Source organism: Condylura cristata, unplaced genomic scaffold, assembly GCF_000260355.1.
Source record: "Condylura cristata isolate star-nosed mole 26May11 unplaced genomic scaffold, ConCri1.0 scaffold00019, whole genome shotgun sequence".
Taxonomy (NCBI): domain Eukaryota; kingdom Metazoa; phylum Chordata; class Mammalia; order Eulipotyphla; family Talpidae; genus Condylura; species Condylura cristata.
In genome coordinates this window covers 29,458,642-29,472,106 of record NW_004567120.1, presented here as the reverse complement: position 1 = coordinate 29,472,106, position 13,465 = coordinate 29,458,642, and the positions used below count along the sequence as shown (strand labels likewise).

General features: G+C 47.5%; 1 protein-coding gene across 3 annotated transcripts in view; it reads right to left on the bottom strand.

The window, feature by feature from the left end:
• Nucleotides 1–215: 215 nt before the first annotated feature.
• Nucleotides 216–13,465, bottom strand: part of BCORL1 (BCL6 corepressor-like 1) — a 59,257-nt gene continuing 46,007 nt past the window's right edge. For all 3 annotated transcript variants that reach the window (XM_012727246.1, XM_012727248.1, XM_012727247.1), the window contains 3 exons: nt 6,575–6,652; nt 5,379–5,532; nt 216–2,158 (listed from right to left, as the gene is read on the bottom strand). In XM_012727246.1, coding sequence (XP_012582700.1) covers nt 1,876–2,158; nt 5,379–5,532; nt 6,575–6,652 — 515 coding nt within the window. In that variant the 3' untranslated portion in view covers nt 216–1,875. The remainder of the gene's footprint in view (nt 2,159–5,378; nt 5,533–6,574; nt 6,653–13,465) is intronic.

Below are 13,465 nucleotides of genomic sequence, written 5' to 3'. Positions count from 1 at the left end.
GCAGCTAGAAATCACACCCAAGTGCAAAAAAGAAAGGCAAACATAAACCACGTAATACCAGGAGCCCAACAAAACCAAAAAATTAAAACCCAAAACCCCTCATCTTTATATATATATGTATATATATATATTTTTTTTTCTTAAAAAGGGAGAACAACAGTTCAAAACCAACTGGGCAGTATGGTGGGGGTGGGGAGCAGTCCTACAGAAGGGGGTTGAGAACTCCCCCTGGGAACAAAGAACAAACACAATACAAAGAAAATAGCCACCAATGCTCCCACATGGGTTGGGAGTCTCCAGAGAACAGATTGTCCCATCCTCAAACTGGCTTTTTTTTTTTTTTGCCTTTTTTTTTTGTCTTTTTTTTTTTCCATTTTCTTCTTTTGTTGTTGTTGTTTTAGCACCTGTACAATAAAACTGTACCATCTCCAATCAGAGCCGGCCACAGAGAGGCCCTCCTGCCTTTGGATGGCACATACTCTCTACAAGGATTGTTCGGAAAAATAGCAATTGGTAGAAAAATAAGAACAAGAGCGGGGAAGACCACGCACGCACGCACGCACACCACTGAGGGGCGGGGCGGGAAGCAGCCTGGGCTCCTCCCTCTCTCCCTGAACTAACCGAGCACTGCTGGCCAGAGGCCAGGAGGTGGCCTGGAGCCCTGCGCTAAGCTCAGCCCCCACCCCTAGGCAGGAGTGGAGCCCAGAGACCAATCTCCTGCCCTCGCCGGCCTCGGAAACAGCTGAGGCCTGGACTTCACATCTGGCAGTCAACTCCAGAGCCCTGTGAAGATTCCGAAGAGAATGGGGGGGGGGGCGCAGAGGGAGAACAGAAGAGAAGCGAGGGTTGCTGCGAGTGGGGCAGTGGGGAGAGTGACGAGGGGAGGGCTAGAGCTGAAAGGCTCAGTATCCAGAGAGGGTGAGGCCAGAACAGGGGCCGGTGGCTGGGGGAACAGGCCTATACTGTGCACTCTGAGGGAAGCAGCAGGCAGATGTGAGGAGGGCGACCTGTCTCCTTCAGGTCAGGCTCCACTCTCCTGTCAGAGTGACCCACTGACCCAGCTCCTACTTCATCTCTAGCTAGCACGGCTGCTTCAAAGGGCAGGGGGTGTAACAAGAAAATCTGGGGGTGGGGGAGCACCAGAATCTCGGGATTTACCCCCAGCCCCCCAGCCCTGGGCCAGCACCAGCCAGCTTCAGGAGTCACAAGTTGATAGTCCCCATCCCTCCAACCTCCTCCCTGGTAGAAGAAAAAACCTGGGAGTAACTTTGTGTGGGGGGAGGGGGGCAGGCAGCTTTAGAGCTTATCAAGGAAGAAACAGAAAAGAGGTGAAGAAAGTCCCTCAATACAACAAGTCTCAAATTGTCACAGTGATACAGACTTATCAGAAACCAATGAAACAATACAAATTAAATACTAATAAAATAAATACTATGGAAGACAGAAGAACACAGGGGAACAGAGGGGGCACTCAGAGATCTGGGCTTTTCTCACTTCTCCTCTGGACAGGCTGCAGCCACCCAGGGCCCAAGTTTGGTCTTGGTCATACATACGGAGGCCAGTTCAAGGGACCCTGGCACCACCTCCCACCACCCCTGGGACCTCTTGTCCTCAGACGTGGAGTTTCAACTTTTCAACCCCATCACCAACCACAAGAACAATGACGATGACAAGGAGATGAGAACTAACTGTAACCAAAAAAAAAAAAAAATCCAGTCATTAATTAATGCTGGCATTGATAAGGCGGCTTCTTGTTGGTCCGAATTATTGCCTCATTCTGCAGTCTGGTGCTGGGTGGGGGAAAAGACTTGGGAGGTGGGGGAGGAGGGTGAACTTGGGAGGAGAAAGAAGAAAAGGGAGGGGCTGTTTTCCCAGTCAACTATTCCAGGACTGGAACTCCACCTCAGACCCTAGGAGCCGGATTAGCTCAGGCTCATACTGCACCAGCTCCACAGTCTCAGAGGAGCCCAGGGCAGAAGTGGTGTCCAAGCCTCCGGGCCTCTCGGCAGGGGTCAGCAGCTGACTGGAGGCCACCTGCCTGTGGAACTCCGCCTTGGGCAAGGTGGCAATTTCAAAGTGCGGGAAGCGAGCCTGAAAGATCCTCGAGGAAAGCTTCAGCCTCTTCAGGACATCGGTAAAGAGAAACCAGTTGCAGGGCCTAGAAAAGGCAAGAATGGGAGTTAGGACGGGTGAGGGGAAAGTGGTGGGCGGGCAGGGATCTGGTGGGAAGGTCAAAGAAGGTGCAGATGTAGCAGTAGCCCACTGGGTCGTAGGCACCTTGGGTGCAGCTGAGGAGAACACGTTCTCCTGTCCCCTACATGGCTGGGCCAGCTAGCTGCTAAATGGAAAGGCTTCAACCCATGGCTGCCCTCTTCCAAAAAGTGGGAACAGGAGGAACATGGGCCTTCCAGAACCTAAAAACCCTTAAAAGGCCTCCGCAGGCCTAAGCACGCACCCTATGACCCGGAGTTCACCCTCTGCTGGGACCAGTTCTTTCCCTGACCAGCCTCAGCCCACCAGGTCGTGTTTCCCTTTTCTTGTCTCACTCTTGCTTCCCTTGATTCCTTATTCTCCAAGATCATCCCCAGCAGAGGGGGAGCCGTGGAGAAAGGCCTAAACTGTGGGTAATCCAAAAGGCATTTCTCTTTGGCTCTGGAATGCATTAGACAATTTTTTTCCTCCAGCAGCAGCACCATCGTTTCTGCAGGGCCAGAGCTCACGTTACAGCCAGTCAGACTTTGCTGAGCACACCCAACTGGGCGGCAGCCTGGGGACAGCTGGGAGGGTGCTGGAGAGGCCAGTCATGGGCCTCTTGCGTGGGCCAAACACTCACTTTGACGACAGCAGGGAGAAGGGCTGCAGCCCCTGCTAGTGACCCTGTCTCCAGGGCTTCCCCGCCTCGCCATTCTACTCTGCAATCGCTAGTTTCACCACTTCTGCCGGGACTGCATTGCGTCAGCCCTCTAACAGATTTCCCTCTGCCAAAAGTCACGCTCCTACACTACCACCATCCTCGTTGCACCCTCTTTTACTATTAGTTTTCTGAAAAAGAAAATCTCACCTTTATTCTCCTTCCCTAAAGAGCTTTTGATGGCTCCCCAGTATCTCCAGTAAAAATAACCCTCCAAATTCTTTAGCTGAATATCACTGAAGATCTCCCACACATGACCCCGTTCAACTTCCTCAGGCCCATCTCCGCCCAACACCACACACACACGCACACACACATAGACCATGTCTGCCTTGGGTCCACGTGTGAACTACTTGCTGAAAGTTTACCCCAGCCTCCTGAATTTGTGTGTCTCAGCATCTTGCTCATGCCATACCCTTTATCTCTTTCTCCTCTCTGGCCCACCAGCGAAACCTTCCTCTGCTGACTGCTCACCCTATCTGCTAGGGTCTCATGGACCTTGTCTCAGAACCCTATTAAAATATTTATAACACAGCCTACTGGGAAAGGATATAAAAGCAATAAACATTCTCTGTGGCACAGGAAGAGGGTTCCCAATGGGCTTGAACTTTTATTATTTGCTTGACACCTTTTTGAATGGCTTGGGTTACTTTGGGTTTCTTTCTTTTTTTTAAATAATATAATAGTTTATTTTTACATAATTTTGTACCTTTTTTTAAAAATAATAAGTCTCTTATTCAAGTACATTGTATACGTGTCTTTCTCTTTTACTAAATTGGAGAGTCTCTGCAGCCAGAGCTATATTCTGGCTCTCAGGGTTTGACTCAATACGAACCATAAGCCAACTTCATGGAATTGAGTAGCACCAAAAATGTCTACCTAAGTCTCAGATACTCAAAATTCAACCTTTCTTTCAAATGGCAGCAAACTCTATCATCTCACAGAGTGAGTGAGTGTTCTCAGTTAAGAGAAAGGAGATACCATATACTCGGATCATTCCTTTCAAAGAGTGTATGGGGGGGTGACCCCAGAGCATTAACTGGTGATAAGAATTCAGTCTTGCTTTGATGATTCTGAAGGCACTTGTGAACCCCACAGGGCCTGGAGTCATCATTCTACACCCTTCTACTTCTTGAAGAACATAAATGTTCCTATTGTACTACAACTGTGGGGAAAGGCTGATTGAGAAGAGGTGCCAGAGAATGTAAAGTCAGGAAAACCAGCTTTGCTGGGACCAAGCTCACAGCAGAAACTCAGCTCATGGCCTGGGTTCCTGAGTTCTGTCAGCACCTATAGCACACTACCCTAGTCCTTGACTGCCAGGGGCCCAAGATCCTGTTTCAGAGGAGGTGCTGAATACTTTGAAGGAATTAATTAACTGTGCAATACTATATCCCAGAGGCCCGCCCCCACCCCTCAGGGATCAGCTTATGCCCAGCAGAATAAAGCCCCAAAGCCCCTGAAACTTGATCCTGACTGGTATCATCATATAGGCTATTTTTGTTCTTATCAGGCCATCGGGGACAGGGTGTAAAGAAACTATGGTCTAGTGGTCAGATGTGCCAACTGAGGGTCTCAGTCTTAGAGCTCCTGATCAACCACCCACTCCTCTGTCAAGTGTACTTCATGCACTTTCACTTAAAGAGAAAAGCTAGGGTCTGCTATTTTCAAAATATATATCAAAGAAGAAGACTCCTTACAGTCAGATGCAGAGGTATTTGAGCTATGTGCAGATACCAAGAAGAAGGAAACAACGACAGAGGCTAAGAACAAAGGCTGAGTCACCCTGCCTCCTCCGAAGCAGCACACCCCGCACAGCTCGGTGAGGCCCGACTGCAGACAGGCCCTGCACGCAGCTCAGCAACCCTCGGGGTCTCCAAGTGAGGAATGAACTTGGTGGAACCTGATGTTAAATGTAAGGTATTGTCTAGTTTCTGAAGATGGGTGATGCCCAGGATAGTGTACAAGGTAATCTGAGCCCACAGCATTGATGCCATCCTCTCACCAACATTCAGGTCCTGAGAAACCAGCCTGTGGATTACTTTAAAGACCCCCAGTGGCCCCATAGCTATGGCAACCATATGTCCCAGCTTTCCTAAGAATCTCAATTTCAAATATTCGGTCTGGTTGTCCCCAGAAACCACAAAAATGTTCCGGAGCTTCTAGTAGTTCATCAGCCCAAATATCTCCCAGATCTTCCTTCACACCCAGGAACGGTACAAAAGTCCTTCAGAGACTGAATGGAGACTTTGGGAGTTGAAGGAACATATGCAGCCAGTGTACCCTTACTACGAATCTAGGTGAGAATGTCAGGCTGAACGTGGTCATGTATTATCTTTGTGTGCAACAGTGCTCCTTCTCCAAGCCTCTGCCTCCTCCTAGAGAGCTCCACCTTTCCCAGGGAGGCAGGACCGGGGGTTGCCAGGATGCTGGTGCTCAGTCCCCATAGATCTCTGCAGACACTTACCCGCGGGACACTGACACTTGGAGGTTGTAGCAAGGGAGAAGAGGCTTGTCTGAGAACTCAAACATAAAATCATCCTCTTCCCCATCATCTCCTTCTTGATCAGAGTTCCCTGGAGGATTATGTAGAAGGTCACAGGCAAACCCATCTTTTTCCTCTGTAAGGAGAGCACAAACTCTGTAAGGAGTTTAGACTTAGCAACATGCACAAAAATGAAGAAATGAAACACCCCAACAAGAGAAAGGGGTGAGGCTAGTTGGTTAGGAGGTCAACAGGAAGCCTACAGACCCCTGCTCAGAGTCAAGGTTCACTGATCTATGGCTCACAGGTTGGCAGAGTACTTTTGTGGCCAGAAATTCATCGTGCTCCTCCAGGTTCCCAGTGGGAACAGGCTGGGCGATGTGAACGAGGACTGCTCCGCTGTTTCAGATGAAAGCCAGATGACTTCCCAAGTCTGCTCCAACTGCCTTTCAGGGGTCCCCAACAGCCTGGGCAGGTGGAGCACATGGTGCTCTGACTGTTACAAGTAGTGATATTGTAAGTGATCCTGACTGATCAGAAAGTGGGTGTCATTGAAATAAAAATTTAAAGTGAAAGTGACCATTGCTCCATCTTTGTGTTGGGTGTGGCCTGCTGCAGCTTCTCCCAAGGTTAGAGGTGGGTGTCTTTCCCCATCTGCAGCCCCCAGATGACAGCCACAGATAAGGATGCACTTCCAAGAGAAGAAAGCTTGAGCCAGAAGACTATGGGTTTAGAAGAGAGCAGTACTGTCTAAAACTGTGCGCATAATGGGGTCAGGGTAGGAGGAAATGGGGGCTGCCAGATGAGGGGCTGGGTCCTTTCTGAGTATGAGCAATGCCAGAAGAGATGACAACGTATACATTGAGGCTTCTGGTAGTGTTAGGACAAAGTAAGGGACCTTGAAAGAGTCAGCATAAAAAAGGTAGCCAGGTTGGGGAGTGGAAGAGTAAGGGGTGACTTTGTCCCAAACACTGGTTTCCTTGTTTCAGAAAATGAGTTGTGTTTAGGGGAAGCATGGGCTAGGTGTGGCCCAAAACAGTTTATGAGCTACTAACAGGTGAAGAAAGGCTACCTCCACAGGGTAACTCCCATCTTTGAGAAAAATCAGTAAAACCCAAAATAATTCCCAAATCTCTGAGCCATAGGCAAGGGTGGAAAGAATCCCATTTAAAGCTTACCCAACACGGAACTGCTGTAAAAGTCCCAGGATACACCAGGGTCACCCTCTGCCCTTCCCTGAAGATCCGAGAGGTGATCTGATAAAAGGAGACAAGGCAGTGAGTCAAGGAGGATTGGCTGAAGGAGGAATCCAGAAGCAAAAGATATCCATGTGGGGCTACAAGCGGGAGAAGGGAAGAAAGGATCATATAAGGGGCCAGGAATGGCCAGAGATATGCTTCCTGTGGCCAATGAGAAGCTGCAAACCAGCAGCCGGGAGCCACACCTAGCTCACCTGAGCACCTAGAGTCTGGCTCAGTGCTTTAAACCAAAAACATTTCATTGACTTTCAACATTTTAAACTGTTACACACAGTGATATTGTAAGTGATTCTGACTGATCAGGAAGTGGGTGTCATCGAAATAAAGTGATTTATACTAAAAATTTAAAGTGCAAGTGGCCACTGCTCCAGTTTTGTGTTGCGCATGGCCTGCATTTCACCCCAACCTTCTGCTTCAGCTTCTCCCAAGGTTAGAGACATCTGGCTTGTCAACAGCTGGCTGGAGGAGAGGCAGCATGAGTGTTCCCCAAATCAGCAATCCCCAGCCAGGCTGCTATTGCTCTGACATGATCAGCCTGAAGGTATTTGGGTCTGGGACACCCCCACCCCTTTCAGTGGTACTGGGAATTACTCTGCAAGCAGAATCCTGGGCTAGCTCCTCAATGGTTACACCATTCACATTCCAATCACGATCTCTCCCATTCAAAGATAAGGAAGCATAATTCCTTCTGTTTCATCTTTGGAAAACATGGGAGAGGTAGTCAAATTTATCCTCACAAAAATCTTTTCCTGCCATATACCTTGAAGAACTTAAAACAGGTATTCAACATTAACTTAGAGACTTCAATGTTCATAGCAGCTCTATTCACAATGGCCACCAAGTGGAAACAACCAAAATATTGTTCAACTGATAAAGGGATAAACAAAAAATAGTATCTCTCTACACTGGAATATTATTCAACCATAAAAAGGAATCAAGTACTGACTGTAATACATGGATGAACCCTGAAAATATTGTAGTTAGAAGTCAGATGCAAAAGCCCACAGAGAGTATGATTCATGTATATGAAATATACAGAACAGTCAATTCTGGAGGCAAAATGCAGATGCGATGTTGCCAGGATTGGGGGAAGCAGCAATGGGAAGTGACTGCCTCATGGCTATAGCATTTCCTTTTGGCCTAATAAGAAAGTTCTGAAACTCACCAGTAGTGATCATGGTATAAATTTTGAATAATTAATGTCACTAATCTTCACACTATAAAATGATTAAAAGTAAATTTTGTGTTATGTGTATTTAACACACAAAAGCACCATTTGCTCACTTGATCTGAGACATCAGCTTGCCCTTGCCTTCTTGTTTCCTCACTAAGCATTATCTAGTAGACTTGATTTATGTCTCAGCCCCACATGGATTAAAAAAAAAAAAAGACTTTCAAGACAGTCAATTGTGCCATCTGTGGGCACCTGGCCCAACAGTGGCCAATATGCTACCTAGCACAGCTGGCAAGTTAATTTAGCTTTGTATGATTGCCACCAACCTGACAGCTGGGCAACAGGACAGAAGAGAATCCAAAGGCCACAGGTGAGGGTGAAGGTGTCCCCTAAAACCAAATACCCAGAGAAAGTTGGCAGACACCCTTAAAGGAGGGGGGGCCAGCTTCCCCCAATGGAGCACACCGCCATACCCTTTGGGTCGCACACCCTACAAACAACAATGCCTGTTAGATGTTGTAAACTACTAAACGAAGTAATTTTTTAGCAACTTTCTAGGAGGTGAAGGGTTTCTTACTGTAGGAAAAGACAGCCCAAGAAAAGGTTTAGAAGTAAGGGATGAGTAGCCACAGTGGAAAACCCATACATTAGATTTTCTGTGCATTCCATGAAAAAACTCGGGTCATGGCTGCCATCGTATGTGCTCTTCTGTACCCTGTGTCACCTGTGAGGGTTGGGAGTAGATTCTTCCAAAAGCTTCTCTCAGTTACGTCTGAGCCTAGTCCTGTGCTAAGTGTCCTAGAAGATAAAGGAATGGGATAAAGGAATGCCAAATGGCAGGGGCCACATGTCTTGTTTACCTCTGTCACCCCAATACCTCAGCCCAGGTGCCTGACACACAGTAAGAGCCTAACAGATAGATGGACACAACAGGAAAAGTGGGAGGGGAATTACTACGAGGTGAGATTATAAAGTCATGAGCTTGCTTAACATATGCTTCCACACACTTCTGCCCCTCCCAGAGGTCACACAAGGATCCCATCAGAGCAGCCCTGAACTCACTACATTCCTGGGGCTCCTCTCTAGGAACTGCCTTCAGAGCCCCTGGGTACATTTCTCTAATTCTGACTGACAGCAAATCTTTGTCACTTGTAGGTGAATTTGCTTTTTGAGACAGTCAAAAGTTATCTGGCATGAGCAAAGATGCAGAAGTCAGAACAAGCTCCTGAGTAGCATGCAAGAAAGTCTGGGCTAGACTTTATGAGCAGCTTTGATTCATGTTTGTTCTTAAGTCTTCACAGACAATGAGGGTGTGAGGATGAGGAGTGTCTTTCATTTCCTGGCCTCTTTCCCACAACTTTCTTGTCCTTCCCTTCAAAATGTATGCTCCGCGCAATAGCCCCACTACTTGGTACATAGCTAAAACAATTGAAAATTGGTACTCAAAAGAAATGCCTGCTCAGGGTCATAGCAGCCGACACTAGTCACAATTGCCAAAAGGAGAATATAACCCAGATGTCTGCCCACTAACAAGAAAAAGAAAAGGTAGTATATTCCTACATGGGGATATTGCAAAGAGCCACACTGCTCTTTGCAACGTAGTGTCACACCACTCTGCCTTTATGAAAGCCTTACCTTAACGCAGGCAGCCCCCATCCACATCCAAGGGTTCAGCCAAACATGGATTAAAAAACAGGTGCTACACAGTTAGGCCTAGAGGGTTGTATCTGTACTAAACGTGCATTTTTTTCTTAGTCAACATAACCGAAACAATTTAGTATAGCTATTTAGATAGCATTTACACTGTATCAGATTTTATAAGTCACCTGAGATAATTTAAAGTATATGAGAGGATAGGCCTCCTTGGTGGTGCAGGGTATCAAGCTATCCACAGCCACTGAGGCATGAGTTTGATCCTGGGCCAGGGAGATGACCCACATGGGGCAGCAGACCTCTCCTGTCTCACCCACTGCTCCCCTCAGCAGTGTAGCTCAGTAGAGCCACCTGTTTTGTTCCCCACTGATGAATCTTCTCACCCCCTGCACCTCTGGCCTACACCCCAGTTCTTGTATGCATAAATAAATTTTAAAATCTTTAAAGTACATTAGTGGACGTGTACAGGTTACATACAAGCATCACACCACTTTATATAAGGGCCTTTGAGCACTGGAGGATTTTAGTATCTATTGGGGAGATCTCGGAAACAACACCCTGCAGATACCAAGAGGTAGCTAGATTTTGCAGTTAGTCGAAAGGAATCTAAAGAGGATTTCCACTTTTATGACAAAATGTATGAAGTGAAAATAGCAGCAAAACAGTGGTTTTACAGCAGCTGCCCTAGGGGCGGCAGCACCCCAAGAAGCCAGTGGCCTTGCAAGTCTCCTGCCCCCGGAATGGTGCGATACAGGCCATGTTCATATCCTGCTTCTACTGCATGTTAGCATTATGTTAGGGCTTTGTATTATTTGTATGGTTTGGTAGCATAATGTTTGGGTCTGGGGGTGCTGAAAATATTTCCATATAAATTTATGGTGGTTGCTTCTGCACCATTCCAGAAAGCTTTCATAGGAACAATCTACTTTTGGAAAGCAGGGAAACCTGGACTTAGCCTTAAAAAGGAAGGAAGCGGGCCCTCCCTGGTGGTGCAGGAGGTTAAAGCACAGCACTGAGAAACTAAAGCCACTTCAGCATGAGTTCGATCCCCATCCTGGAGGCTATCCACATGGAGCGGCAGACCTCTCCTGACCTGCCCTCCCCTCAGCAATGTACTTCATCAATCTGCCTGTTCCGCTCCCCACTCTGTCTCTGGTGAATCCTCTCACCATCCCTGCACCTCTGGCCTGTACCCCAGCTCTGAATGCATAAATAAATAAATCTTTGAAAAAATAAAAAGGAAGGAAGCACTAAGACAGGGTACTACCCTGAGAAAATGAGGCAGGGTGAAAGGAACCAGACACAAAGGCCCTTTAATGGATGTGAGGTTCCGTTCTGGGGTGATGAGAATGTTTGGGGACTAGACTGAACCGGTGCTGCACCACTTGGTGAAGGCACTGGATACCACCGAACAGTCTGGCTCATTTTCTGTTCTGTGAGTTTTGCCTTCGTAATTTTTTTAAGTATTCAATGTGAGTAGTTACCCTGGCAATCAGACTCCATTTCCCAGGGTCCCAGCATACCCCTCCCCATCTTCTCCAACCAAGTTACCAGCTGAGGGACATGAAAGGAGAGAAAAACAAAAAACAAGCAGTCTTCGACATGGGGTCAAATGGCAGGGGTTTCTGGCAGGAAAAACAAAAACCTGTGATTCAGTGACCTCAAGTGGTAAATTGCTAACCCTTTCATCAGTGGAAGGAAAAGCAGTCCTGATACGTACTCCAGTGCTCCAAACCAAACTGCAACAACTCCCCACATCCCAGCCCCCACATTCTTTCTAATGGCGGAAAACCCAATCTGTTTTCCCTTGGCTAGCCTAGATATAGCTCTTTTCTTCAAAGGGTCAAAAGGTAAATCAGCCACATGCCCGCTTACAACTTGGTCCTTCCAGGAGGACCCAGGAGGTGGCCTGGAAGGAACACTCTGTAAGTGTTCAGACAGCTTGTGTTCCGAGTCTGGAGTAAAAAGGGTTCCCTATCTGGCCTCCAGCACCCAGCATTGAGCCTAAAACCTAAGAGGGGTACAATAATTGCACAGATGAGTGAACAAATCAAGAAGGACAGCTACATCCTTCAAGACCTCAGGAAATTGGGCATCCTTCTAAGTCAACCCAATCACAGGCAAATCTACCTTTATAACCCAAATGAGTGACTAGTACCTTCTGCTTCACAAAAGGACTCACTGCAGGGTACCTGCAAACAGTGACATTCCTTCATGCATTTAAAAGAACATTTGATTCCCAGACTTTGCCAGCAACAAGGGCCTAGCACAAAGCGAGGGGAGCTCCACAGGAGGTGCAACCCTACAGAAAATGGGGTCTGCTGCATCCTGTAGGGTTTCATCTCACTTTCTGCCCAGTGAGATTTCCACTAAGGGCGGAAGAGCACAATCTACATATAGTGAGTCGGGTCAGACAAATGTTCTAGGGTGAAAAGCAAAATGCTTTTTAATATTTTAGCCAGTCAGGAAAGGTAAAAAAAGAAAAACCAGAAGGCCATGCAAATGTGGTCAGGTTTCAGAGTTGGGACAGCAGAGCATCTCCAACTGCCAACCTTACAGCGCTTCCTCCATCACTATGCCAGGGGACAGACTTGCAGCGTGGGAAGAAGGTTAAAAAAGGAAATACTGGGCTAAAGGCACTGGAAAAGCCCGTCAGTGCTGGCCTCCCCGGGATGTCTGGTGGTCAAGGCCCTAGCTCCGCCCAGCTAGTTAGCATATTCCCTAACAGCCAGGCAGTTCTGCATTTAATTGTCACTTGATTTTGCTTGGCAGAGGTGGCCCCATTTTAACTAGCACTTCTTTCAACTTTTGACCCCCATTGTGAAACTATAGCTCTATGCGCATAAAGTCGAAAAACAGTATCAAGACTTGAAAGAAAGTGTTCAGCCTGGACACGCTAGAAAGTGCTAGAATTCTGCATCAGAAACTGGCATTTGAATTAGTTGAAAGGAGGCATCAAAAGGCTGGCTAGGAGTTGGGATGAGTTGAGAACTAGGAAGACAGAAAAAGGGTTTATTTCTAATCTTGTAACTACTTAAAATGGTTTCAACATTCAAATTCCTCTTGGATTGTTTAGGATTCAGGTAAACAGAGTCTGTCTGCTTACCAACGTGGTTAGAGACTGCATTGTTGGGGATGCAGCTATGCTAACCACCACTATTGTGAGACAGCACTGTTTGGGCCAGAGGGCTGCAAGTCCCTCAGCAGGGCAGTGTCTAGCTCAAAAAGGCCCTGGATTAGAACTGTGAGTCAGAGACAGTTTCATATGGTACTTTTTATCTTGTTGCAATGCACTGGATGTTCGTCTATGCCAGCTACTTCTGTAAATCAAGTGAAGTGTAGACAGCAACATGGTGCGTGTGTGTATGTGTGTGTGCGTGTGTAAGAGAGAGTATAAGCAGCACATGGCATGTGGGAGGATGACACAAAGGGTGGCTTGCCCTGAACCCTGCACCCCCAGTGATGGGTCAGCACTAAGGGGAACAAGAGCCATCATCGATCCAGGACAAATGACTGAATGAAAATCCCAAAGCTGCTTTGCTTCTCAAGGATGGGGGCCTGGGACCCCAGAGCTGGGGGAGGAACAGGCAGCCCTCCTGTCCCTACCCAGGGAGAACTTGGGTCTGGCTATGAGCTGTGAGACCTACTCATGGTGACAGTGATGTAGGGCGTTGGGGACTTGACTTGAGACCAGCTGGAGGTAGGCTGACTTATTCCAGGCTTCACTCACTCCCCCTCCAGCTTTTACTAGCATGAGGGCTGTACTCCAGCCAGCCCTCCTGCCACTGGACTCTTTAATTCGGGTTCTGTTTTTTTTCCTCCATCATCACTATTGTGTTAACTTTGTAGTATAACAAATGAGCCTGTGGTTGGGAGTCCAGAACTACATGGGGGTGGGGGGTAGTTCAGAGACTGCATGGGGGCCAAACCCTGGGTGAGGGGGTGTGGCCTTGGGCAAATCCTCAGTCTTTGAAGTCTCTGAG